This window comes from Schistocerca serialis, chromosome 2, assembly GCF_023864345.2.
Source record: "Schistocerca serialis cubense isolate TAMUIC-IGC-003099 chromosome 2, iqSchSeri2.2, whole genome shotgun sequence".
NCBI classification, from domain to species: domain Eukaryota; kingdom Metazoa; phylum Arthropoda; class Insecta; order Orthoptera; family Acrididae; genus Schistocerca; species Schistocerca serialis.
The window spans coordinates 225,855,838-225,881,343 of record NC_064639.1 but is presented as its reverse complement, the minus strand read 5'-3'; the positions used below and the strand labels follow the sequence as shown (position 1 = coordinate 225,881,343).

Genomic DNA, 25,506 nt, shown 5'->3' with positions numbered 1-25,506 from the left:
TTGCATGGGGTAGGGTTGCATGGAGAGCTGCATCAAACCAGTCTCTGGACTGAAGACCACAACAACAACGGTTTTCTCTAATAGTGTAAATGCACAGCACGGAATTTCTTCTGCTATGTATTTGCAGTAAGTTACATTTATTTACATACAGTCTATATAAAAATCACCAATCCTCTGCAGTTGTGCTACTGTCTTCTGGCGTTTCTATATTCTTACAGACAACGGCATCTGCCACGAACATCCTATACCTACAGCTAAACACATTTTCCGCAAACCACTCTATTGTCAGTAAACCTCCATTTTTATTTCTAAGTTCTCGAATTTCCTCGTTGTGATCACGGAGGAAGCAAAATGTCGCCTAGAAGGTACGCTCTCGAAAGTTCAATAGTAACCCTCCCCTGATACGCAATGCCTCTTCTGCAGCGACTATAGCTGGATTACGTTTACCGTTTCGCGCCGACGGAATGTTCACCCGTATTCACTTTTCTTGGAATCTTTTCTGTCTCTTCTATTAACCCAAGCCAATGAGGGTCCCTTGCTAATGAGCAATCCCAAAAAAATCGGTACAATGTGTGATTTGTAAACTATTTATTTCGTGGATGAATTACATTGCCTTGTTTACTCATTCTGCTTTAGATCGGTCTGGAAGGTTACTCCTAGGTGTTATACGGATGTTACTATTTCCACCAATAGTGTAGTAGAACGGTAGTGTGTCTCATCAATTTGTAAGGAACAGTCAAATGAAAATGAGATATGTAGAAAAAAAGTAAGTTAACTGTTTACTACTTCAAAACTAATCACTACAACTGTCAATACATTTATCCAACTGTGAGGTAAGACGATAACATCTTAGTGGAAGATTGTTTGCAATTGCCTATAGAACGATGCTTGTACCGAGGCGCGCACGTCTTCGTCCGAATCAAATCGACGGCCACCAACGGTTTTTTTCGTGGTATCAAAAATATGGAAATCGCATGGAGAAAATGTTCAAATGTGTGTCAGATCTTATGGGACTTAACTGCTAAGGTCATCAGTCCCTAAGCTTACACACTACTTAATCAGAATTATCCTAAGGACAAACACACACACCCATGCACGAGGGAGGACTCGAACCTCCGCCGGGACCAGCCGCACAGCCCATGACTGCAGCGGCTTAAAACCGCTCGGCTAATCCCGCGCGGCTCGCATGGAGAGAGATCAGGACTGTGTGGAGGATATTCCCAGCGAAACTTTTGCATCGTAATCGAAAAAATCTTGGCAGCATGTGGGCGGGTAGTGCCTTGCAACAGAACGATGACGTCCGTCAACGTACCTGGGTATTTAAACTTAATGGGCATATTCGAAGAAAGATAACTAATTTTTCCGAATAAACTACTTAAAAATGTCTGGAAGGTATTTTGAAGATACATGATACGAATGTCGCTAAGGTCCTAATATTATGCGTTCGTAATGACCGTAACGCCAAAACCAGACCAATAATACATTCCACAGGCACATGTAAGCTACTGTTCCTCCATCCATCCATCCGTACGTCAATAATGTTACGGAAGAAACTCTTAGCACCTGATGCAATTAGATGTGCACTCAACCAAAAGTTTCTCAGCGCCGTGCGGAATATAAATGTACATATTCCCTGCTTGACAAAAAAGTGAAGCTCCCAGAAGGGGAGGGGGGGGGGGGGAGGAAATGAAATGAAACTTCCCAGGTTGAGAGGGTATTATTGCAGTGACTTCAAAGCTACAAGGAAAGTAAATTCTTCTGGGGTGTTAGGCCACGTCATATTTCCTCTGACGTAATCGACGTTTCGACCCCTCTGCTGGGATTTTCTTCAGGATCTTCCGGTGTCCACTATTGCTAGAACACTGTCAGAGACCAGTGTCGCTTTCTCTTATAAAGGGTAGTTTTCCCGCGTTAGTCCTGGAGAAGTGGGAGTACTAGTTAAAATCTTTGTGGCTGCCATTGGTGGGTCATTGTCATAGGCTAATATTCCCGCGCTGATGCCAAAGAAGGGGCCTTATTGGCTAAACTCTTGAGGATACTATTGGTGGCCCACCGTCATTAGATAGAAAGGTACTATTATACACTTACGCTGGAGAAGGGTTATTGGTTGAAATTCCTCCTACTGCTATTGGCTAGCCGTCATCATTGGCTAGATGCGAAACGGACGGAGCAAGAGAGGCGGAATGTTTACCCAAAATACTATTGTCCGCCGAGGTGACATGCAGCGCGTTGTTTATGTTGTTCGCACACCACGCCCGCATATTAACTTCCTTGATGGCGGGGAGCCACGATGCTGGAAGCCTGTAAGAGTCCTCTCTATTGAAATAACACGTGTTCTCAGAAATTTCAACCGCTTATGGGACCTTTCTTCTATAAATATTTGTTTCTTTAGCCAGCACACGTACGTTATTAAAATCGATGTCCCGCTATTTCCGATTTTACATTTTGTTTTAGCCGCGTGTGCCGTTCGCGTTCTTTAATGCGTTCTTTAACTGTTCTTCCCGTTTCACCTGTATACACTTAGCCACAGCCACATGTCACTTGATAGACGTCTGCATTGTGGAGGCGATCAGGTGCATCCGTTTTTCGCCGGAAAAAAATCTTTTATTTTGTTTTGACTAAAGAAATATGTCTGGATTTCTTTTTTTTAGAATTCTGCCAATGCGGTCAGTGACCCCAGAAACGAATGGTAACGTAACAGGCCGAGAAGGCGGTTTCTCGTCATACAAGAGTATAGCCAATAGAGTGCCTTCTTCTGCATCACCTCGGGAATATTAGCCCATGACGATGGCCCACCAACAGTATCCACAAGAATCTTAACCAATACTCTCACTTCTCCAGCACAAACGCGGGGAAAATTCCCTCTATAAGAGAACGCGACACTGGTCTCTGACAGTGTTCAAGCATTAGTGGACACCGGAAGATCCTGAAGAAGATATAAGCAGAGGGGTCGAAACGTCAATTATTTTAGAGGAAATATGACAAGACCTAACACCCCAGAAGATTTTAACTTAAGTGACAATGGCCACGAAAGCCTGCAGACTTACATTTTACAAAGAACGTGCCGGGATGAGCCCATTCCTCAGAAAGATGTTGCACCCCACTCTGGCCTGGTTGCTTGCACTGATGCGGTTGGGAATGATGTCATACATTTGTACCCTTTCCTGAGGAAATATGGTCCCCAATTGTTGTAACTAGTCCTAGATATCGTACTTACTTCAGCTAGGACGGAGTTGATATCCAAGCTGGTCCCACACATGTTCTGTCAGTGACATATCTGGGGTTCTTGATTGTCATGGGAGTACCACAGCAACACGAAACGGTTCATAGAGATAAGTGCAACGTGGGACCATCACTGTTATGTTAAAAAATGACACTACGGTATTGTCCCTTGAGAGGCAACACATGATAATGCAGGGTACCCGTGTGGTACCATTGTGCTCAGTTACTACCAGCCATGACCTGAAGTCAAGTCACCCCCTATGGTTCCCCACATAATGAAACCAGGAGTAATACCGCTGTGCCCCTCCAAAACCTCTCTCAAGGCCGCTGCCATGATCGCAGCCAATGGTAATCCACAGTAGTGCATAACTGCGATTCATAACTGAACACAATGTGGCGCCATTCATCAGCAGTTTGTGCTTTGTAATCACAGCACTACTCCATAGGCAACAGTTTGTGCTATGCTGTTAACATTAGCCTGTGCAAGGATTCAAAAATGGTTCAAATGGCTCTGAGCACTATGGGACTTAACTTCTGAAGTCATCAGTCCCCTAGAACTTAGAACTACTTAAACCTAACTAACCTAAGGACATCACACACATCCATGCGCGAGACAGGATTCGAACCTGCGACTGTAACAGTCGCGCGGTTCCAGACTGTAGCGCCTAGAACTGCTCGGACTGTACATGGGAACTGGTTTCCTAGCCCGCTTACTGCTAGCCTCTGAACAATGGTCCAGGATGGCTTACAATGTTGCAAAGTGTTCACTACTTGTTCCTAGATGTAAAGTTCAGATGTGAAGGGGTTATGAGGTGCTTGGTGCACAATATGGCGATATTCCCTTGCCGTGGCAAGAAGTGGTCGAATGGAACCTTCACCACGAGAATGCTTGCCATCACGTTCGCATGCACTCTAACATCAGGCGGCTGTCACATCCGAACGCCTCACAAAAATGGATGTCGCACGATTCCACTACCCAATTTGGCCGAGCGGTTCTAGGCGCTTCTGTCCTGAACCGTGCGACTGCTACGGTCGCAGGTTCGAATCCTGCCTTGGGCATGGATGTGTGTGATGTACTTAAGTTAGTTAGGTTTAAGTAGTTCTAAGTTCTAGGGGACTGATGACCTCAGATGTCAAGTCTCATAGTCCTCAGAGCCATTGAAACATCCCCTTAGAAAAATTTATGAATTAATGTGCTGGTAAACCTGTTATATTATTTGATTTTCAAACAGGTGAGCAAAACAACGTACTCAGACATTTCTCTCTTTACTTATGCTGATCATCACTAAACTGACACCCAATATTTTTAGCGCAGCGCAATCTGATTTTCAATAATCCCTACAAAAGAATGGCCGTGACTAGAACAATAACCTATACCTTTCATGAATCACTTACCTCACAAAAATCTTCGTTACTCGAACTACTGCAATACAGCGAGCGCCAATACTGCCAGCTAAGTAAAAGTTTCTAACTACTGAAGGCACTAACTACTGATAGGCATACTTAGCAAATGAAAAGTTTTGATAGAGAACAAACAATGTATTTACCTTATTAGTGTTCAAAAGTCATTATATATATATATATATATATATATATATATATATATATATATATATATATATATATATCAGTTCATGACATCCAGTCTTACAAATTTCCTTTTTCTGACGGACGCACATCCAGATCATCCTCTCTCAAAGCTCTGCACATCTCTCTCCTCACATCCACCACTGCTGGCGGCTCACCTCCAACTGCGCAACGTTACGCGCTGTTCACATTCAACTGTCCAACACTACAATAGCAAATAGTCCAACAACGCAAATCAGCCGCAGACTGCACACAGCACAGTCAGTGATTTTCATACAGAGCGCTACGTGGTGTTACCAACATAAACACCTAAACAGCCTACTTACACCATTTGAACCATTTTTGAACCATCTACTACCCAGTCGAATGGAGACTCAAACCGAGGCCGTCCGGGAAGTGATAATGCTGTTTCAAGCGAGTACGCGGCATCTCCCTGTCCTTCACCGTGAGCATTCAGTATATCACGCAGTTCATGCCTCTTATGTATCCAGACAGGCCTGGCAACAAAACTAAAGACGAACAACATGAATGCAGTCTGGTGGTCGTTGTAACTGTCACAGAGATCTGGAACTCCAATCGGTTACATACCCGCCGATGGTATGCAACTCTACGATGTTACATTGACATCTAACATTTTTATTGGTGTTTCACTTCTTTCGTCACACAGATAAAGAATACTATAACAACATTTTATATTAAACATAGTTCGCTATTTTCATTTTTTCAGCGCATTCAAGAGTTTATGGATGGGGCAGCGAATGGAGTGATCTACCTAAGCCTCGGATCCAACGTGAAGAGCAATGCCTTGCCGTGGGAGAAAGTCCAGGCCTTCCTGGATGCGTTTCGTGAGCTCCCACAGCGAGTCCTCTGGAAGTGGGAGAACGACTCGTTGCCTGGACAACCAGACAATGTGATGATCAGCAAGTGGCTGCCGCAGCAGGATGTTCTCGGTAAGCTCCCAACCACTGTCTTTCAGTCTTGTTCGTTATTAGAATTTAACATGGCTCAGTTAATATTAGTGGCACTCATTAACGGTAAATACTTTCCTCTTATGAAACATAATTCTGATTAGAAGTGGAGTGACTGGCTTCAATATGTTAGAATAATTCACAGCCGATTTGTTACGCATTCAACTGTATAGGAGACAATTTAAATATTTGTGCTGGGCAACCTTATTTGCTCCAAATAGAAAAATCAACATGCTTATAAATCATGACGAGAAAATCGTGATGAGAAAATAATGAACTCAGTTAACACTAATGAACTCTGAGCCACTAACAGCTTTTTGAAAATCAAAATTAACTTTGCCAGACTTGAAATACAAAATGCAGAATACAGCAATACACCACTGCCTTAAATGTGAGGACTTGCTTTTCATGAGAGTGAATAATCTTCAAAAGATCAGCTAAGGAAACAGCTTAACTAGGAATGTCATAAGTAATGTCAACAAGGATATTAACAAGACTCCACCAACAGTATTAAGGGAAGGTCCGCCCCTGGTAGCTGAATTGTCAGCATGGCGGATTGTCAATCCTCTGGGCCCGGTTTCGATTCCCAGGTGGGTCGGGGAATTTTCTCCGCCCAGGGACTGCGTGTTGTGCTGTCCTCATCATCATCCTCATCGACTGCAGGTCTCCGAAGTGGAGTCAAATTGAAAGACTGGCACCCGGCGAATGGTCTGCCCGACGGAGGGCCCAAGCCATACGAAAAAAAAAAAAAAAAAAAAAGAGGTAAGGAACTGTTCTTAAGGCTGTAATGCAGCTGGTGACTGTCGCGACACAACGCACAACGGAACTGAATGAGTCAGATTACTTTGGGCAAAAGCCAGCTCCACATACGTGTAACAGCTTTAGGAGGAACCCAACGACAGTCTATGGGCGCACCGTTGACACATGTAAATCTGTGGCATCAGATCAGCTAGAGTCCCTCGCCCTAGTACAATCATACCTTCTGTGGAAAGCTGACCTGCTGGTTTGCTGCTGTAGTCCAACTCCTGCAGAAGAAGATACCTCAGGCGAAGCGTATCTGTTCACCTCAGGCAAGACAGCTCCAATGTTGACAGGTTTGGGCAGAAGTTTTTCTTCTGGAACTGCCAAACTGGGGCTAAATGAGTCAACAAAGCCTATCATCGTTAACAGAGAATGTACTATAAACAATATGTATCTCCTTGTGGATAGCTTTGAATCAGAGGTTGCATTGTTGTGTGAACAAATAAATAATGGGCATCCTACTTAGCCGATATTGGTTATTTAGTTAGAGCATAGTCGCAAACTTTTACGTTTCATGTAATAATTCGCCAGCAGTAGTAGTAATGGAGCTATTTACCTTCTAAGACACTCTCCATTGTTGCCAGACATCCTACCCAATTTTACACTTTAGCAACCTTTCCGATAAGTTCGCTCCCAGGCATTGGGAGCAAGATGCGCAGGCATCTGCAACCACCCCCTGGTACTGCGTCACCAACCCACACCTGTCACTGGACTCCATCTCTAGACGAACCGCCGGGGCAGTCCGTCGGTCCCTGCGCGACTTCGTAGCATCCATAATTAAAATTCCATTTCCAAAACGTTGTAGGAAGAGAATCACTGCTCAGAATAACGTCAAAATTTGAACAGCAGGGGGATAAGCCACAGGGAAAAAGAATCGAAAATTTTACCAATAGATGGCTCTGTAAGGATTAGAATATGCACACCAAGAGGTACGCTGCACATGGCTACTTCTCAGTTTGCATCCAAAACGCCCAGCATGACTGTCTCCGCGAAGGATCGTGTGCTGCTGGTAAAGCTCTCTTGCAAGAATTGCGACTGTTATCCAGCAGCCCTGCAGAAATTCTGGATATAAAAAGAGGTTGATTGTTTGGTTGATTTAGGGAAGGAGCCCAAACAGCGAGGTCATCGGTCCCGTCGTGTTTGGGCAGGAAGTCAGCCGTGCTCTCTCAGAGGAACCATCACGGCATTTGCCTGAAACATTTTAGGGAAATCACGGAAAAACTAAATCAGGATGGCTGAACGCATGCTTGAAACGTCGACCTCCCGATTGCGAGTAAAGTATGACAAAAAGGCATTGGTCCGACATCTGGTAAGGGTTTGGAGAAAATGACTGCAAAATTCGAAAAAGTTCAATGTGGTAGAAGAAGGAAGCAAAATTCGAACAGACAGGTTCTTTTGAAGTCCAATGTGGCAGAGGGAGGAAGCAAGTCAGCATTGGAAGGGGGGGGGGGGGGGGGGGAATTGAGCCGTGGTGAGCAAAGCTCAGGGAATTCCCTGACAGTCTACGAGTACAGTGGATCAGATCCTACGAAACATCCTGGTTCAGGAGCTACTTCCTGATGACCTGCCAGCAAGATAAACGTTCGCTCTGGAATTTCTTGCTCACATGGAAGCGGACCGTGAATGGCCATGGAAAATTCTGTGGACAGACGAAGCCCATTTTCTTTTCCAAGGACATGCAGAATTACAGAATATGGGCAAAGGAAAATCCGCACGCACATCAATTGCTACCACTTCAATCAGTCAAGGTGACAGTGTGGTGCCTACCGGTCCCGTTACCTATACCCTCACTTGTAAACGTCATGACAGTATTTTGCTCACCAACGTCATTCCGAACCTTCAACACCGTGGATGTGTGGGTAGGATCATTTTTATGCAAGATGGCGCTCCTATCCACATTGCACAGCCAGTGAGGCACTGCTGGAGAGGCATTTCGGAAAAGCTGGGAGTATCAGCCGCCATTTTCGTACGCCTGGCGATCCAGTACACCTGAACTGAATTCATGTGGCTTCTGGTTGTGGGGTTATCTGAAAGATGTTGTGTTCAGTGCTCCAACTACTAACGTTACCGAACTGAAGGCACGCATTGCGCAAAGCATTACGAACGTGACCCAGACACCCCCTCCTCCCCCCCCCCCCCACCAAAGACATTCCGCTCTGGTTTGAAATATGCTGTTTCTGAATTTCAGCTTGTGCCAGAAAACGGTGGACAGCATATTGAACATGTGTTACTCCAATCTCCTGACAATTAGGAACCGATGTATATCTCTTTTTATGCAGTTTTTGGTCCCAGGACAATTAAAAACTGATGTCACTTTGCTTTTCATGCGGATTTTGGCCTCAGGACAATTAGAAACCGATTGCATATGAGCTTACCAAACCAATATTGCCACAACTGTTGACTACCGAAGTTGTGCATCATGCACATTGAACAGTATGTGTGACGTAACGTGGAACTCAAACCACAGCGGTCGTATTGCGATTTATCTCTTATTGCAGCAGTGGATCCCAATTACGTTGCCGGCCGGAGTGGCCGAGCGGTTCTAGGCGCTACAGTCTGGATCCGCGCGACCTCTATGATCGCAGGTTCGAATCCTGCCTCGAGCATGGATGTGTGTGATGTCCTTAGGTTAGTTAGGTTTAAGTAGTTCTAAGTTCTAGGGGACTGATGACCTCAGAAGTTAAGTCCCATAGTGCTCAGAGCCATTTTAACCAATTACATTAAGGATGTCTGTATGCGCGGATGGTGGTCTTGATAACTACTTTAAATTGAGTGGATGGTTGATATTGAAACTTAGTAATTGAGGCATTACGTGTCCTGTTTCTCAGCTGCAAAATGCGTATGACCTGCACACCTGTATGACGCTATTGGGCTGAGCCTTGCGTCCACAATTTACAGGAAGTTCATGAACATTTCATTCCAAGTGTCTCCTGAAACCTATCAAGGTTGCGTCCTGCAAAATATGGGTCAACATTCTACGACCAGATCTTAGAAGAAGTGTCCCATGTAGCGTCAGAGGACCTAAATATGGTGCTTTAACGTCGCTGTTGATACATATTGACTAAACGAATATCACACTAGATTGGGCTATCGAACAAACTCTTAAAACTCAGTATAACAGAGTAAGCGTCCGCAGCCAGAGCCAGTTGACAGAGAAGCTTTCTGAGTATCGTATAGCGTTTCCATGTTTCGGCCACGGTTACAGTGGACTTCTTCTGGCCCTACTGAAAATTCAGCTTTAAAAACAATTTTGTTCATAATGGGAAACATACGGACACTTTCCATCAACAATGGATGTTGCATCAAAGACGTGATGTACAGCATTCGTTTGGGTCGACTCTAGCTAAACAGTACAAAGGCGAAACTGCAAATATCTGCAGACACAACAGATAAAATGAGCTTGATGATACTTGGAACAGCTCGGTAGGTTGTGAGATGCGATGGATGTAGTGCCATTGTCGGCATGACATGTTTAGGGAAATGATTCCGATTTTCAAGCGCGTTTTCCGTGTATCATTCATGAGATTTTCAAGGAATTAGGTGTTGTCTATGCCCCATAGACGGCCGAGTCATTTATTAATGTGATAGTGATTTATATGCACACTAAAGTAGTATAAAGATTGATTAATCGAATTTGCATCGACGGAGACGGGATTACGCATCTGTAGAATTTCGTGCTTACTCATTGCACGATTATTGTCTTTATACACTGCCATCACGTAGTACAGGAGACACATATCTGCACTAGCTTTCCTTCAAAATTTCAGTGTTTCTGTAAATATTTCCCTTGTTTTCACAGAGAATTTCAGATATCGTTGTTATCGTTGTGCTGGTTCCCTTACAGTAAAACACGAGCAGCCGAAAATGTGGCTCGCAACCCATTCTGTGGCACCAGCTCCATACCGCTCAGCCTGCCTGGCAGACTGCCTCTGCGTGAGGGGACAGAAGAGGGGAAAACTGCAAACGTGCTGCATTTAAATGGCAATGCAGTCGCAGTGCATACGATGTGGTTTTATAGTTCACATTTACCCAAAAACATACATCACAAATGCAACAAATTTTCACTATTATTTAATTACTTTTGGCGCCTTGAAGGCGTAATATATTTTTTGCCTGGTACAAACTGTCAGCATACGGACACATGCAGACAATTTCACAGATTTTCGCACTCAGTTTGCCACGTAATCGTCACTTGTTTAGTTTCGTAATCGGAAAAAGATCCATCATACACATATGTAATCGAAATATTCTAGCTCTTCTGTAACCTCATTTTGGAGAAACATGAGGGAAACAATATATATGTCCTGGACAGTTTTCACGTAAAAGTATTTGTCTTTAAAACGGGAATTAAATTTCAGATCAGTCAGTTATATCTGCATATGCACAGTGGCACTTTCAAATGAAGCGAGAAACGGAATGTAAAGCGTCTTGAAAACAAAAGTAACACTAAAGTTTAGAAAACTATATTTGTAATTCTTTAAAGGCCACAGTGAATTCCTCGAACGTTGCGTTTTTTATAACACCAATGAGCTTACGGAATTGGACTGTGTTTGTCAGAATTTGTCCCTTCTGCAATGCGATTTTGTTTTTAAACGCATTCCCATCAAATCGGAAATAAGTTGGCTCTGAGCACTATGGGACTCAACTGCTGAGGTCATTAGTCCCCTAGAACTTAGAACTAGTTAAACCTAACTAACCTAAGGACATCACAAACATCCATGCCCGAGGCAGGATTCGAACCTGCGACCGTAGCGGTCTTGCGGCTCCAGACTGCAGCGCCTTTAACCGCACGGCCACTTCGGCCGGGGGAAATAAGTTGTTTCTCACCTTGCAGTGCCATACTGTGGGCAGTGTGCAGTAAAATTCACTTAAAATGCGAGCTCTTCAATCCATTCCGGATGTTATAACTTTCGTTTCTGCAGTCCTTTTCCCTCAAAATTCAACAGCTGGTTTTATATCGAAAAATTGTTCCAGGCATGACCCTCGATATACCCAACGTACTTTGAACTATTATATTAAATCTCCATGCTCTACGTTCAGTTCCATCGTAAACCGTTGAAAGTGAACAATGTTTGCGACTTCACAAACTTTAGTATTCGTACCAGCAATTTCTTCACGTGCTCAGTGCTCAGCACCAAGTACTTCTTGACGTACACGGTCTTGAATCGCGCCTATCGACCGTTGTAATTTTTTGCTCTTCCATTTTCAGCTTTATCTTAAAATTATTTCTGCATGGCATTGTAATGGCGTTTCATAGCAAATTTGCGGAACCCATCGCTTATGCGACGGCATAATAAATGCTGAGCATTCTCATCCTTCTGCACGTTCATTCCCATTTAGTTATAAAGACTTGTGAAGATATATCGCCAAAGTGCCTCTTTTTGTGCAAACAGCCACTGGATCCATCATACCATGAACAAATTGCGAACGGTAAATAGCGCTGACCTCATGATTCTTCTTAAATGAACGAAACCGTTGCGACACGTATTTCGTAGTACCCCTAATATTAATGCGATGGTTATCATTTTTACATGTGGCAATGCCTTACGACAACAACACATGTGAAAGGTTTTATATGCTTTTACAGGAAATGACTTCCGCTTTTATCCATAATGTATAGTTTTTAGAAAAAATAAGAGTTTATATTTGGTGACTTTAGCTTAATCCAGTCGCGATACTGATACAGTATCAATACAGGAAGTATAATATATTAGAAAACGTTTATTATAGAGATAATTCCTGTAGTTAGATACTACAATTCTGACATCTCAAAACCTTAGTCTTTCATCTAGTTTTACATCTAAGGACCAACATACGCCTAAACTTTCAAATTATGTGAATACTTCCTTCCACAATTGCCTAATGTGCAGGGTGCAAACTCTGTGCATATATGAACCGCATTGTTTCTGTTTGTAGTGCAAAGGAGCCGGCCAGAGTGGCCGTGCGGTTCTGGGCGCTACAGTCTGGAGCCGAGCGACCGCTACGGTCGCAGGTTCGAATCCTGCCTCGGGCGTGGATGTGTGTGATGTCCTTAGGTCAGTTAAGTTTAATTAGTTCTAAGTTCTAGGCGACTGATGACCTCAGAAGTTAAGTCGCATAATGCTCAGAGCCACTTGAACCATTTTTTTGTAGTGCAAATCACAAATTTCGATCTGTGACAACTGTTATTCCTTGTGCACTGCAGCTACCATCAGGATTACAGAATGAGCCAATATTTACACTAACAAAAGAAAAGCAAATTGTAGACCATAATCGGTATTAACATTAATCTACCTACCACGACATTGCTTAGCACTATCCACGCCAACACCTCCTGAATTTAAGTAAGTAAGTTAAAGAGACAGCTGCTACTTGGAAAAAAAAAAAATTGCTGCCTCCACACTTGTACGAAATAGTTGCTATTTATTTCCTACAGGTAGCTTAATATTTATTTCAATGTACTCGTATTTTTCAAACAAAGTATTGCTTACATTGGAAACAAAGTGTTTACAGTGCATAGCTACTTGAAATATAACTTCACAACAAATACTCGTACCTTCCCTCTAAATAACAGAAGTTTTTAATTCTTGAATCTAGATTTGAAGAGTGGCTAATTAAAGGCACAATTTTAATTTTTATTTTCAAGACAAATACACTACCACTAGCTTTTAAACAACAGTATTTTTGTGTGGAAAATCCTAATCCGAGCATGGTGTAGCTCCTCACTGTGGAATCTCACTTCATGGTGTAGCGCTATTTTGCGGTACTCAGTGAGTACAGCTTTTATTCGTATGACAAATGTGTTGTCGAAGGAAGGACTATTTTAAACACGTCCATTCTGCTGAAGAAAAACATTATTTCTATATGTCCTTCAAAGCTGACGTAACTAATTTCTGCAAACGGTTTTTCACAGTAATAATCGACATTTGTCTTAATGCTTTCTCGTCCATTTCGAAATATACCTGTAAAATATACCTATAAAAACTATTCTTCTTGTAGAGTTGACCGGTAACGTTTCCCTAACAGGTTCTTTTGCTTTAAATACTCAGTGTTTTGCTTGCTTTACTTATCGGCTTATGTCACTGTATGTAGCACAAGTCATAACGCCTATTTGTGTAAAAACAGGACATTGTGGATAGAAACCGGTGTCATTTTTTTTATAAAAATATAAAAATGCATTTCGCATTGTTGAGGAATCGTTAGGAAACTAATAGTGCCTACCAGACTGATATTTTGCCTTCTATTCCTTTAAAACTGTGGAAGATTCACTGAAGAACTGTAATTCTGTCGCTTATAAAATGAAAGAACTGCCAATACTTTTGACCTGGACACATGTAGAAACGATACCCATCGTATTAATAGTAGGAATTTCGCAGAAACTAGGTTAACTTACTACTTCACGTGTGTAATAATACAACAGTTCGTTCAGTTATAAAAATCAATGCTTGATTTCAGCTGTAAATGAGGAAAGCTGTGCCTGCCAGCTCCAGTTCACATAACGCGTAATGACAGAAGATCATCTCTCTGTCCTCCGTCACGTGACTTAGATGTTGATTCGAAACCTCAACACGGCAAAGATAGGGGCGTGCGCGGTCTGTGTTATCTGTAGTCCTTAGGTATTGGTACCTGTTACTGCATGGCTATTGTTCCGCGCATCCACCGCGCCTACAGTTAACATCTACATCTACATCTACATCTACATCTACATCTACATTGATACTCCGCAAGCCACCCAACGGTGTGTGGCGGAGGGCACTTTACGTGCCACTGTCATTACCTCCCTTTCCTGTTCCAGTCGCGTATGGTTCGCGGGAAGAACGACTGTCTGAAAGCCTCCGTGCGCGCTCTAATCTCTCTAATTTTACATTCGTGATCTCCTCGGGAGGTATAAGTAGGGGGAAGCAATATATTCGATACCTCATCCAGAAACGCACCCTCTCGAAACCTGGCGAGCAAGTTACGCCGCGGTGCAGAGCGCCTCTCTTGCAGAGTCTGCCACTTGAGTTTATTAAACATCTCCGTAACGCTATCACGGTTACCAAATAACCCGGTAACGAAACGCGCCGCTCTTCTTTGGATCTTCTCAATCTCTTCCGTCAACCCGACCTGGTACGGATCCCACACTGATGAGCAATACTCAAGTATAGGTCGAACGAGTGTTTTGTAAGCCACCTCCTTTGTTGATGGACTACATTTTCTAAGCACTCTCCCAATGAATCTCAACCTGGTACCCGCCTTACCAACAATTAATTTTATATGATCATTCCACTTCAAATCGTTCCGCACGCATACTCCCAGACATTTTACAGAAGTAACTGCTACCAGTGTTTGTTCCGCTATCATATAATCATACAATAAAGGATCCTTCTTTCTATGTATTCGCAATACATTACATTTGTCTATGTTAAGGGTCAGTTGCCACTCCCTGCACCAAGTGCCTATCCGCTGCAGATCTTCCTGTATTTCGCTACAATTTTCTAATGCAGCAACTTCTCTGTATAGTACAGCATCATCCGCGAAAAGCCGCATGGAACTTCCGACACTATCTACTAAGTCATTTATATATATTGTGAAAAGCAATGGTCCCATAACACTCCCCTGTGGCACGCCAGAGGTTACTTTAACGTCTGTAGACGTCTCTCCATTGATAACAACATGCTGTGTTCTGTTTGCTAAAAACTCTTCAATCCAGCCACACAGCTGGTCTGATATTCCGTAGGCTCTTACTTTGTTTATCAGGCGACAGTGCGGAACTGTATCGAACGCCTTCCGGAAGTCAAGAAAAATAGCATCTACCTGGGAGCCTGTATCTAATATTTTCTGGGTCTCATGAACAAATAAGGCGAGTTGGGTCTCACACGATCGCTGTTTCCGGAATCCATGTTGATTCCTACATAGTAGATTCTGGGTTTCCAGAAATGACATGATACGCGAGCAAAAAACATGTTCTAAAATTCTACAAGAGATCGACGTAAGAGATATAGGTCTATAGTTTTGCGCATCTGCACGACGACCCTTCTTGAAGACTGGGACTATCTGTGCTCTTTTCCAATCATTTGGAACCCTCCGTTCCTCTAGAGACTTGCGGTACACGGCTGTTAGAAGGGGGGCAAGTTCTTTCGCGTACTCTGTGTAGAATCGAATTGGTATCCCGTCAGGTCCAGTGGACTTTCCTCTATTGAGTGATTCCAGTTGCTTTTCTATTCCTTGGACACTTATTTCGATGTCAGCCATTTTTTCGTTTGTGCGAGGATTTAGAGAAGGAACTGCAGTGCGGTCTTCCTCTGTGAAACAGCTTTGGAAAAAGGTGTTTAGTATTTCAGCTTTACGCGTGTCATCCCCTGTGTTTCAATGCCATCATCATCCCGTAGTGTCTGCATATGCTGTTTCGAGCCACTTACTGATTTAACGTAAGACCAGAACTTCCTAGGATTTTCTGTCAAGTCGGTACATAGAATTTTACTTTCGAATTCAATGAACGCTTCACGCATAGCCCTCCTTACGCTAACTTTGACATCGTTTAGCTTCTGTTTGTCTGAGAGGTTTTGGCTGCGTTTAAACTTGGAGTGGAGCTCTCTTTGCTTTCGCAGTAGTTTCCTAACTTTGTTGTTGTACCACGGTGGGTTTTTCCCGTCCATCACAGTTTTACTCGGCACCGCTGTTACTCTTCTCCCCGGACCGCGATTTTGCATGCCCGCTCGGACGATCTCTGCAGTAGACGTTCAACAGATTTTTAAAAAAACAGTTAATAAAATGAGTTTTCGCACTTGCCCCTCTGTCATCGTTTCCAACTGTATATTACTCATTATGTTTCTTGAACCAATTTACAGTAATTCTGCGGGAGTGGGGTTAAAAAAAACGCATGTAAATGCACCGATACACTGTAAATCAGACATAGCAAAAACATCGCCATGAACACTGTACAGTTTGCGCTTGAATAATAGTAGCTATGCAAAAAGGTGAGATATCATCATTGTGGACATTCTGAAAGCTTTGACGGGTATTTGTTTACCATTGGTACATCACTAACGAAGTTATTATTTCTCTTTATCGTTTGCTCTTTAACGTTTACTCTTCTTAAAAACAGTGTAAAGTAGTTACGGACGCACAACGTGCGGTGTTTAAACTTCCTCTCAAACAAACTCTATGCCGGACAGGGATTCGAACAGGGGACGTTTTGCTAGTCGGTCGAGCACTTTCCCATGAAAGGATTCGAGTCCCAGTCCGAAACACAATTTTAATCTGCCAGTAAGTATCAAAATAGTACATACTCCGCTGCAGAGTGAAAATTCATTGGCATGTGTAAGGTATTATTTGTTCTGTTCACAGCTCACCCGAAGTTGGTCCTCTTCATCACGCAAGGAGGTCTTCAGAGTATGAATGAAGCCACGTACCATGCTGTCCCGTTTCTCGTCATCCCGTTCTTCTCCGATCAGGATCACAACGCTGCCAAGATACAGCAGGCGGGGATAGGGTTATGGCTGAAATACAGTGACGTCACCAAGGACACGGTGCTGCACGGTATACGTGCTGTTTTAGGAGATACAAAGTGAGTGTATGACATTTTTAGTAATCATTCAGTATTAACACCATACACGTTGTTTACAGCGGTACGCAGACGACAATTAAATTACGGTGAAGATTATTTATTTTTGTCTTGAACGATAGCATGCATGGCTATAGAGTATTTTTCGTACAGCATTCGCACACTGACGTTATGGTAAAGTGATAAACCTTGAACACCTTGGCCTAAAGTTACAAGACTGGTTGTTGTTTTCAACAAATAAGCTTGGCATCCAACATTGCGGTGGTAGGCAAAGAACCCCACTACCGCTGAAAGTAGCTGCTATACTGAGGTAGCTTGTCAAGTACGCAGTAGCTAATCAGCTCCGTCACAGAGCAACACAAATTAAGATACATTTAATAACAATTTATTAATAAAGTGTCTATAATATTTAACTAAAGTTTCAGGCTGAGGTGTGGCAAAGATATTAACATTTCACTAACTGCAAACACTGGTTTCTCCTGAATCCGGTGGATGGTGACTAACTAAACGAGTAGATAGTGAAATCTGGCTCTGCGGCGGATACAAAGACACCGTGTGGCTCTGGAGACACCGAATGATTAGTGCAGGCGTGAGTCCGCTTAAATCAGCAACTGACGGATTAATGTTCATTTGTGGACTGTTCATCTTTTCATGATAATTATATTAGAGGATTACAATGACTGATTTAGATATTGGAACGGTTACACTATATATGGAATGCAATATGGGACTTCAACTTTTAAAGGACTTTTTAAGTGAATGGGAATGTGCGAAGCTTCTTTACACAGACGTCAAATGGCGTTGGAAGCGCATTTCATGACGAACAGACACGCCATACTGACCAATTCCAACTTCCTCCCGAAGGCACGGTATTTACAGCGGAGCTCACTGGAATACAAGGAGGGCTTGAATATTCTAATGGCTAAGATGAGCACACAGTCTTCATTATGGCACACTCGCGAGGAGCATTTTCGTTCATATGGAATGGCAAAAAGGAATACAAACATCACAAAAATGAGATCGACAGGAAGTGCAAAATGGCTAAGCAGGGATGGCTAGAGGACAAATGTGTAGAGGCGTATATTACTAGGGGTAAGACAGATAATGCCTACAGGAAAATTAAAGAGACCTTTGGAGAAAAGAGAACCACTTTCATGAATATCAAGAGTTCAAATGGAAACCCAATTCTAAGCAAAGAAGGGAAAGCAGAAAGGTGGAAGGAGTATATAGCGGTATTAACATTAATCTACCTACCACGACATTGCTTAGCACTATCCACGCCAACACCTCCTGAATTTAAATAAGTAAAGGGTGATGTTCTTGAGGACAATATTCTGGAAATAGAAGAGGATGTAGATGAAGATGAAATGGGAGATATGGTACTGCGTGAAGAGCACTGAAAGAGCTAAGTTGAAACAAGGCCTCGGGAGTAGACAACATTCCATTAGAACTACTGATAGCCTTGGGAGAGCCAGCCCTTACAAAACTCTACCATCTGGTGAGCGAGATGTATGAGACAGGCGAAATACCCTCAGACTTCAAGAAGAATATAATTCCAATCCCAAAGAAAGTAGGTGTTGACAGAAGTGAAAACTACCGAACTATCAGTTTCATAAACCACGGCTGCAAAATACTGACTCGAATTCTTTACAGACTAATGGAAAAACTGGTAGGAGCCGTCCTCGGGGAAGATTAGTTTGGATTCCGTAGAAATGTTGGAACACGTGAGGCAATACTGACCCTACAACTTATCTTAGAAAATAGATTAAGGAAAGGTAAACCTACGTTTCTAGCAATTGTAGACTTAGAGAAAGCTTTTGACAATGTTGACTGGAATACTCTCTTTCAAATTCTGAAGGTGGCAGGGGTAAAACACAGGGAGCGAAAGGCTATTTACAATTTGTACAGAAAGCAGATGGCAGTTATAAGAGCCGAGGGGCATGAAAGGGAAGCAGTGGTTGGGAAGGGAGTGAGACAGGGTTGTAGCCTATCCCCGATGTTATTAAATCTGTATATTGAGCAAGCAGTAAAGGAAACAAAAGAAAAATTCGGAGTAGGAATTAAAATCCATGGAGAAGAAATAAAAACTTTGAGGTTCGCACATGACATTGTAATTCAGTCAGGAACAGCAAAGGACCTGGAAGAGCAGCTGAAAGGAATGGACAGTGTTTTGAAAGGAGGATACAAGATGAACATCAACAAAAGCAAAACGAAGATAATGGAATGTAGTCGAATTAAATCGGGTGATGCTGACGGTATTAGATTAGGAAATGACACGCTTAAAGTAGTAAATGAGTTTTGCTATTTGTGGAGCAAAATAACTGATGATGGTCGAAATAGAGAGGGTATAAAACGTAGACTGGCAATGGCAAGGAAAGCGTTTCTGAAGAAGAGAAAATTGTTAACATCGAGTATAGATTTGAGTGTCAGGAAGTCGAAGTATTTATATGGAGCGTAGCCATGTATGGAAGTGAAACGTGGTCGATAAATAGTTTGGGCACGAAGAGAATAGAAGCTTTAAAAATGTGGTGCTACAGAAGAACGCTGAAGATTAGATGGGTAGATCACATAACTAATGAGGAGGTACTGAATGGAATTGGGGAGAAGAGAAATTTGTGGCACAACTTGCCTACAAGAAGGGATCGGTTGGTAGGACGTGTTCTGAGGCATCAAGGGATCACCCCTTTAGTACTGGAGGGCAGCGTGGAGGGTAAAAATCGTAGAGGGAGACCAAGAGATGAATACACTAAACAGATTCAGAAGGAAGTAGGCTGCAGTAGGTCCTAGGAGATGAAGAAGCTTGCACGGGGTAGAGTTGCATGGAGACCTGCATCAAACCAGTCTCAGGACTGAAGACCACAACAGCAACAACAGCAACATGGAATCACATCGTTAATAATGCCAGCAGTTAACTGGTGTAGTAGGCTACGGACCGTACTGCAGAACTACAGCGTCAGAAAAATAAAATCACTGTGCTGTGGATGAAGGGGCACCAAGGTATTAAGGCCAATGAAATTTTCGATGTCCTGACTAAGAGCGCCATTCACCGTGGGACAAAGACGTACGAACATGTTCCTTACACGGATCTTCTGCAAGAGATGTTATGGCAGATCAGGATCTTGTGGAACAATGAGTGGCGTCTGGCGTACCAAAAAAGGGCAACAATTAAGCACCTATACACTGAAATGTCAGGCATAGCAATTTGCACTTATACGTATGGCAAAAGTACCTCGCACACAAGGTATAAAAGGGTAGTGCATTGTTGGAGCTGTCATTTGTACTCAGTTGGTTCAAATGGCTCTGAGCACTATGGGACTCAACTGCTGAGGTCATTAGTCCCCTAGAACTTAGAACTAGTTAAACCTAACTAACCTAAGGACATCACAAACATCCATGCCCGAGGCAGGATTCGAACCTGCGACCGTAGCAGTCTTGCGGTTCCAGACTGCAGCGCCTTTAACCGCACGGCCACTTCGACCGGCTGTACTCAGTTGATTCACGTGAAAAGGCGACCGTGATTATGGCCTCACTACTGGAATTAACAGACATTGAACGCGGAATGGTAATTGGAGCTAGAAGCGTGGGACATTCCGTTTCCGAAATCGTTAGTGAATTCAATATTCCGAGATACACAGTGTCAAGAGTGTGCCGAGAATACCAAATTTCAGGCACTATCTCTCACCACGGACAACACAGTGGTCGACGGCCCTCGCTTAACGACCGAGAGCAGCGGCGTGTGCGTAGTGTTGTCAGTGCTAACAGACAAGCATCGCTGCGTGAAATGACCACATTGAAAAGTCTCTGTGAAGTCGTTTCATAAGACGCTTGTCGAATTCGGTACACCTTATTCACTTTACTACCTGATTTAGCTCAATTCATGAACTCTTCCAGAAAGACTGAGCACTCAAATAAGGCCTATTGAACATTATATGTGTGTTTTGATGTGGGGTTTCGGTTTTGTTTTGTGGGCACCGCTGAGTTGGTCATCGTCTACTGGGAGCAGACGATGTAGCTTCTCGTTCGAAGGAGAGCACAGGATGACCAACTTAGGTTTCCAATACCTGAACAGAGAGGTTTACCCATCTTAAGTCGAAGGCTGTTTTTGTGTGTGAGATTGGTGACGGAGGGCTACCCCTGTGGTAGCTTCCGCTGCACTGGGAGCTAGGTAATCTCGAAAGAGAAAGCGGCACTCTTCGGCAAACGCTAGGTGAGTACGGATCGTAACTCTTAAGGGGGGTTTCAGGTGATAGGAAGCAGGTTGAGTAAGGAGTTCGTTATGTTTAACTGCTGAAATACGTAAAAACTTCAGCTTAACTGAAGCGTGTGAAGCGAGTTATCTTTCCGAATGTGCAATAATTATATTGCTTTAAATAGGCTATTTTTGGGTGTTTGAATTAAATGTGTGGAAATAACTTTGTTCATTTTGAACAACGATCAAGTAGAATTTGAAACGGTAAATCTGATTAGGAAAAGCTGGTTAGGATCACTTCAACCGTGTTTTTGTTGTTGTTGTTGTTGTTGTTGTGGTCTTCAGTCCTGAGACTGGTTTGATGCAGCTCTCCATGCTACTCTATCCTGTGCAAGCTTCTTCATCTCCCAGTACCTACTGCAGCCTACATCCTTCTGAATCTGCTTAGTGTATTCATCTCTTGGTCTCCCTCTACGATTTTTGCCGTCCACGCTGCCCTCCAGTACCAAATTGGTGATCTCTTGATGCCTCAGAACATGTCCTACCCACCGATCCTTTCTTCTAGTCAAGTTGTGCGACAAACTCCTCTTCCCCCCAATTCAATTCAATACCTCCTCATTAGTTATGTGATCTACCCATCTAATCTTCAGCATTCTGCTGTAGCACCACATTTCAGAAGCTTCTATTCTCTTCTTGTCTAAACTATTTACCGTCCATGTTTCACTTCCATACATGGCTACACTCCATACAAATACTTTCATAAACGACTTCCTGACACTTAAATCAATACTCGATGTTAACAAATTTCTCTTCTTCAGAGACGCTTTCCTTGCCATTGCCAGTCTACATTTTATATCTCCTCTACTTCGACCATCATCAGTTATTTTGCTCCCCAAATAGCAAAACTCCTTTACTACTTTAAGTGTCTCATTTCCTAATCTAATTCCCTCAGCATCACCCGATTTACTTCGACTACATTTCATTATCCTCTATTTGCTTTTGTTGATGTTCATCTTATACCCTCCTTTCAAGACACTGTCCATTCCGTTCAACTGCTCTTCCAAGTCCTTTGCTGTCTCTGACAGAATTACAATTCAATTACACTTCAACCGTACGTGACTGTAATGCTGTGTCGAAGCGAGTATGATTTTTAATCTTATATTTTGTGGAAGTTGCTTTTGTGTTTTTGTATCGATTTTGTGCCACGTGTTTGGTAATCAATGGCCCTTCTGGTCCACCACGGCACCGCAATAGGCTTTATTTTAACAGTTTGCTTTTTTAATGAGCTATAATTGATGCAAGAATATCTATTCTTTCGTGCGCTTTCTACAAAGCAGCACAATAGTTCGGTTCGGAATGCACCATGTGCTCTAGTTCGGCCGTTTGCAAGCAGCAGACGCAGTTAGTATGTTGAATAATTATCGCACAACCTCGTGCTTTGGTTAAACCTCTGTCCGGAATAGTGCATGCGTAGAATCGTGATGCGGATCTCACTGAGACATTTTTATGGTATAAAGGCAAAGGAGATGGTAGTGTCATTGTTTCCCACTCCCGTTTTCTTTGTTTCTTCTTGCTGTAGTTAAATTGTGCTCTTTTACATTCTCACGTAATTCTTACTTACATATTTCTAGTCAAGCCCAGTTATGTGTAGTTAGGATGTCCAACCAAATACTTAGATACAATAAATAATTTACGTGAAAGATAAATTCTATGGTGTTGATCTTACCCACTTACTCCGATTTCCAACCCTGAATTAACGAAGTTGCTTCATGCACGACATGGAGTGCTATTTATCTGGCTACTTAAAGAAATTCGCATACTCGTAATTAAATTATTAAAGTAATTAAACTAATAATTTTCCGGCTCCGTTTTTTTCTAAATGGTCAGGAACGGCTTGGGCTGGTGGCGACCCTGAATTTCTGAATTTTTATCATTATTTGTGTGAGAGAAGCAGCTAGAAATGCGAGATAACGTATGTGGCTCGATGAGGAACGTCATAAAGATAGTAATACGTTACAACATATATCGATGTACGGACGTACAAGGAACATATCCGTCAGGAGAGTGCGAAGAAAATTGGCGTTAATGGGCGATTGTAGCAGACGACTGACGCGAGTGTCTTTGGTAACAGCACGACATCGCCTGCAGAGCCTCTCCTCGACTCGTGACCATACCGGCTGGACCCTAGACGACTGGAAAACGGTGGCCTGGTCAGATGAGTCCCGGTTCCAGTTCGCAACAGCTGATGGTAGAGTTTGAAGATGGCGCAGAAGCCATAGACCCAGACAGTCAACAAGGCAATGTGGAAACTGGTAGTGGTTCCGTAATGGTGCGAGCTGCGTTTGCATGGAATGGACAGGGTCCTCTGGTCCAACTGTACCAATCCTTTACTTCAAATTGTTATGTTCGGCAACTTGGAGACCATTTGCAGCCATTCATGGAATTCATATTCCCAAACGATGGGATTTTTATGGATGACAAAATGTCATCTCATGGGGCCACAGTTGTTCGTGATTGGTTTGAAGAACATACTAGACAAGTATAGTGAATGATTTGGTCACACAGAGGGCCCGACATGAACCCAATCGTACATTTATAGTACATAATCGAGAGGTCAGTTCGTGTACAAACTTCTGCACCGTCAATACTTTCGCAATTACTGACTGCTATAGAGGCAGCAAGGCTCAATATGTCTGTAGGGGACTTCCAACGACTTGTTACTGCACTACACCGGGCAAACAGAGATCCGACGCGATATTAAGAGATATCCCACGACTTCTGTCGCCTCAGTTTACTACCAAGTATCCTTGCACGACCGTGGGTCTACTTTGCTATTGACCGCAGAAAGTTCCTGGTCATCATGTTCTGCCTCTGCTCTAATCGCGGGCGGTCCTGATTGCACCTCTATCAGTTACAACTGATTGACTCAGCCCTATGTGATTGTGGCGTAATATTGTATTCTGACCACATCATTCTCAGCTGCCCACTGTGATACCAGGCAGCGATCTAATTGCTGCAGTCCATGATGCTTTGCGGATACCAGTTTCTACCAGACTGGCGAAACTACTCCCAGCGCGTGATGTTTCATTGTATAATATAGAATTCATTATAACTGTTTGCAAGTGAATGTGCCATCATTTACCAGTTACGTGTAAAACCAAAGTAAATATTCTAAACGAATTTTGGGTATATGCGTGTGTGTGATGTTGTTGTTGTTTCATACTACTTCTGGCAGTCAGCACTACATTCAACTTGCTCTTCAGCCAAGGGACAAGTAAAAACTAACTGAGAAGAGAATAAACACTAACATAAAGGGGAGATATTTATAATGAATTTAAAAAAATGGCTCTGAGCACTATGGGACTTAACTTCTGAGGTCATCAGTCCCCTAGAATTTAGAACTACTTAAACCTAACTAACCTAAGGACATTACACACATCCATGCCCGAGGCAGGATTCGAACCTGCGACCGTAGCGGTCGCGTGGTTCCAGACTATTGCGCCTAGAACCTCTCCGCCACCCCGGCCGGCATGAATTAAAATTTTTAAAGGTGAAGTATGAATGATTTTATATGTAAGAGACATGACTTCCGTCGGTTTTAGTTAAAATTAGTAATAATAAAAGGAAAAACTAAAGAGTAGAAGAGCACATTTTAAAAACCTGATATAAAACACTGACGTTAAAGAGAAACAGTTCAATGTCACTATAACTGGTGGGATCTGTCGTGGGATAAGGAGGCAGTGGTTAAAGGAGCATAATTTGGTTGCTGAGGAGGTTAGGAGGGCGGTGGTAGAAAGATGGTGGACAGGTACGTAGTATCGAAGAGGCTATTGGGAGACGAAGAAGGGAGGAGTGGACGGGGGTATCAGAGAGGCTGTACTTTAAAGGGTAAAAGGTGGTAGGGAACGAAGGGGCAGAAGAAGAAAATTGGTAATGAAATATGGGAAGGGGAGAGAAAGGAAGCCCTGGCTTGGCGGCGTGAAGTTAGTAGTGTGGATAAATGTCACCACAGAGTTCATGGTCTGGGATGGGGAGATGGATGTGTCGGTAGAGGCACCATTGGTTTATTGGAGTAAAGGTTTGCAGATGTTGAATGTGAGTGAGGGGAGGTGGGAAATTAATTAGATGGTGAAGGATACCCGCGAGGCAAGGTAAACAAATGCGGGAAGTTAGGCAGAGTGCATGACGTCTAAGGATCTGAAGGGACATACAGA

General features: G+C 43.0%; 1 protein-coding gene across 1 annotated transcript in view; it reads left to right on the top strand.

Annotated features, from left to right (window-relative positions):
* The window catches only part of LOC126456974 (UDP-glucosyltransferase 2-like), a 99,928-nt gene that overhangs the window by 50,941 nt on the left and 23,481 nt on the right, over window positions 1-25,506 (top strand). Inside the window, exons 5-6 of the mRNA XM_050092918.1 lie at window positions 5,537-5,759; window positions 16,887-17,106. Coding sequence (XP_049948875.1) covers window positions 5,537-5,759; window positions 16,887-17,106 — 443 coding nt within the window. The remainder of the gene's footprint in view (window positions 1-5,536; window positions 5,760-16,886; window positions 17,107-25,506) is intronic.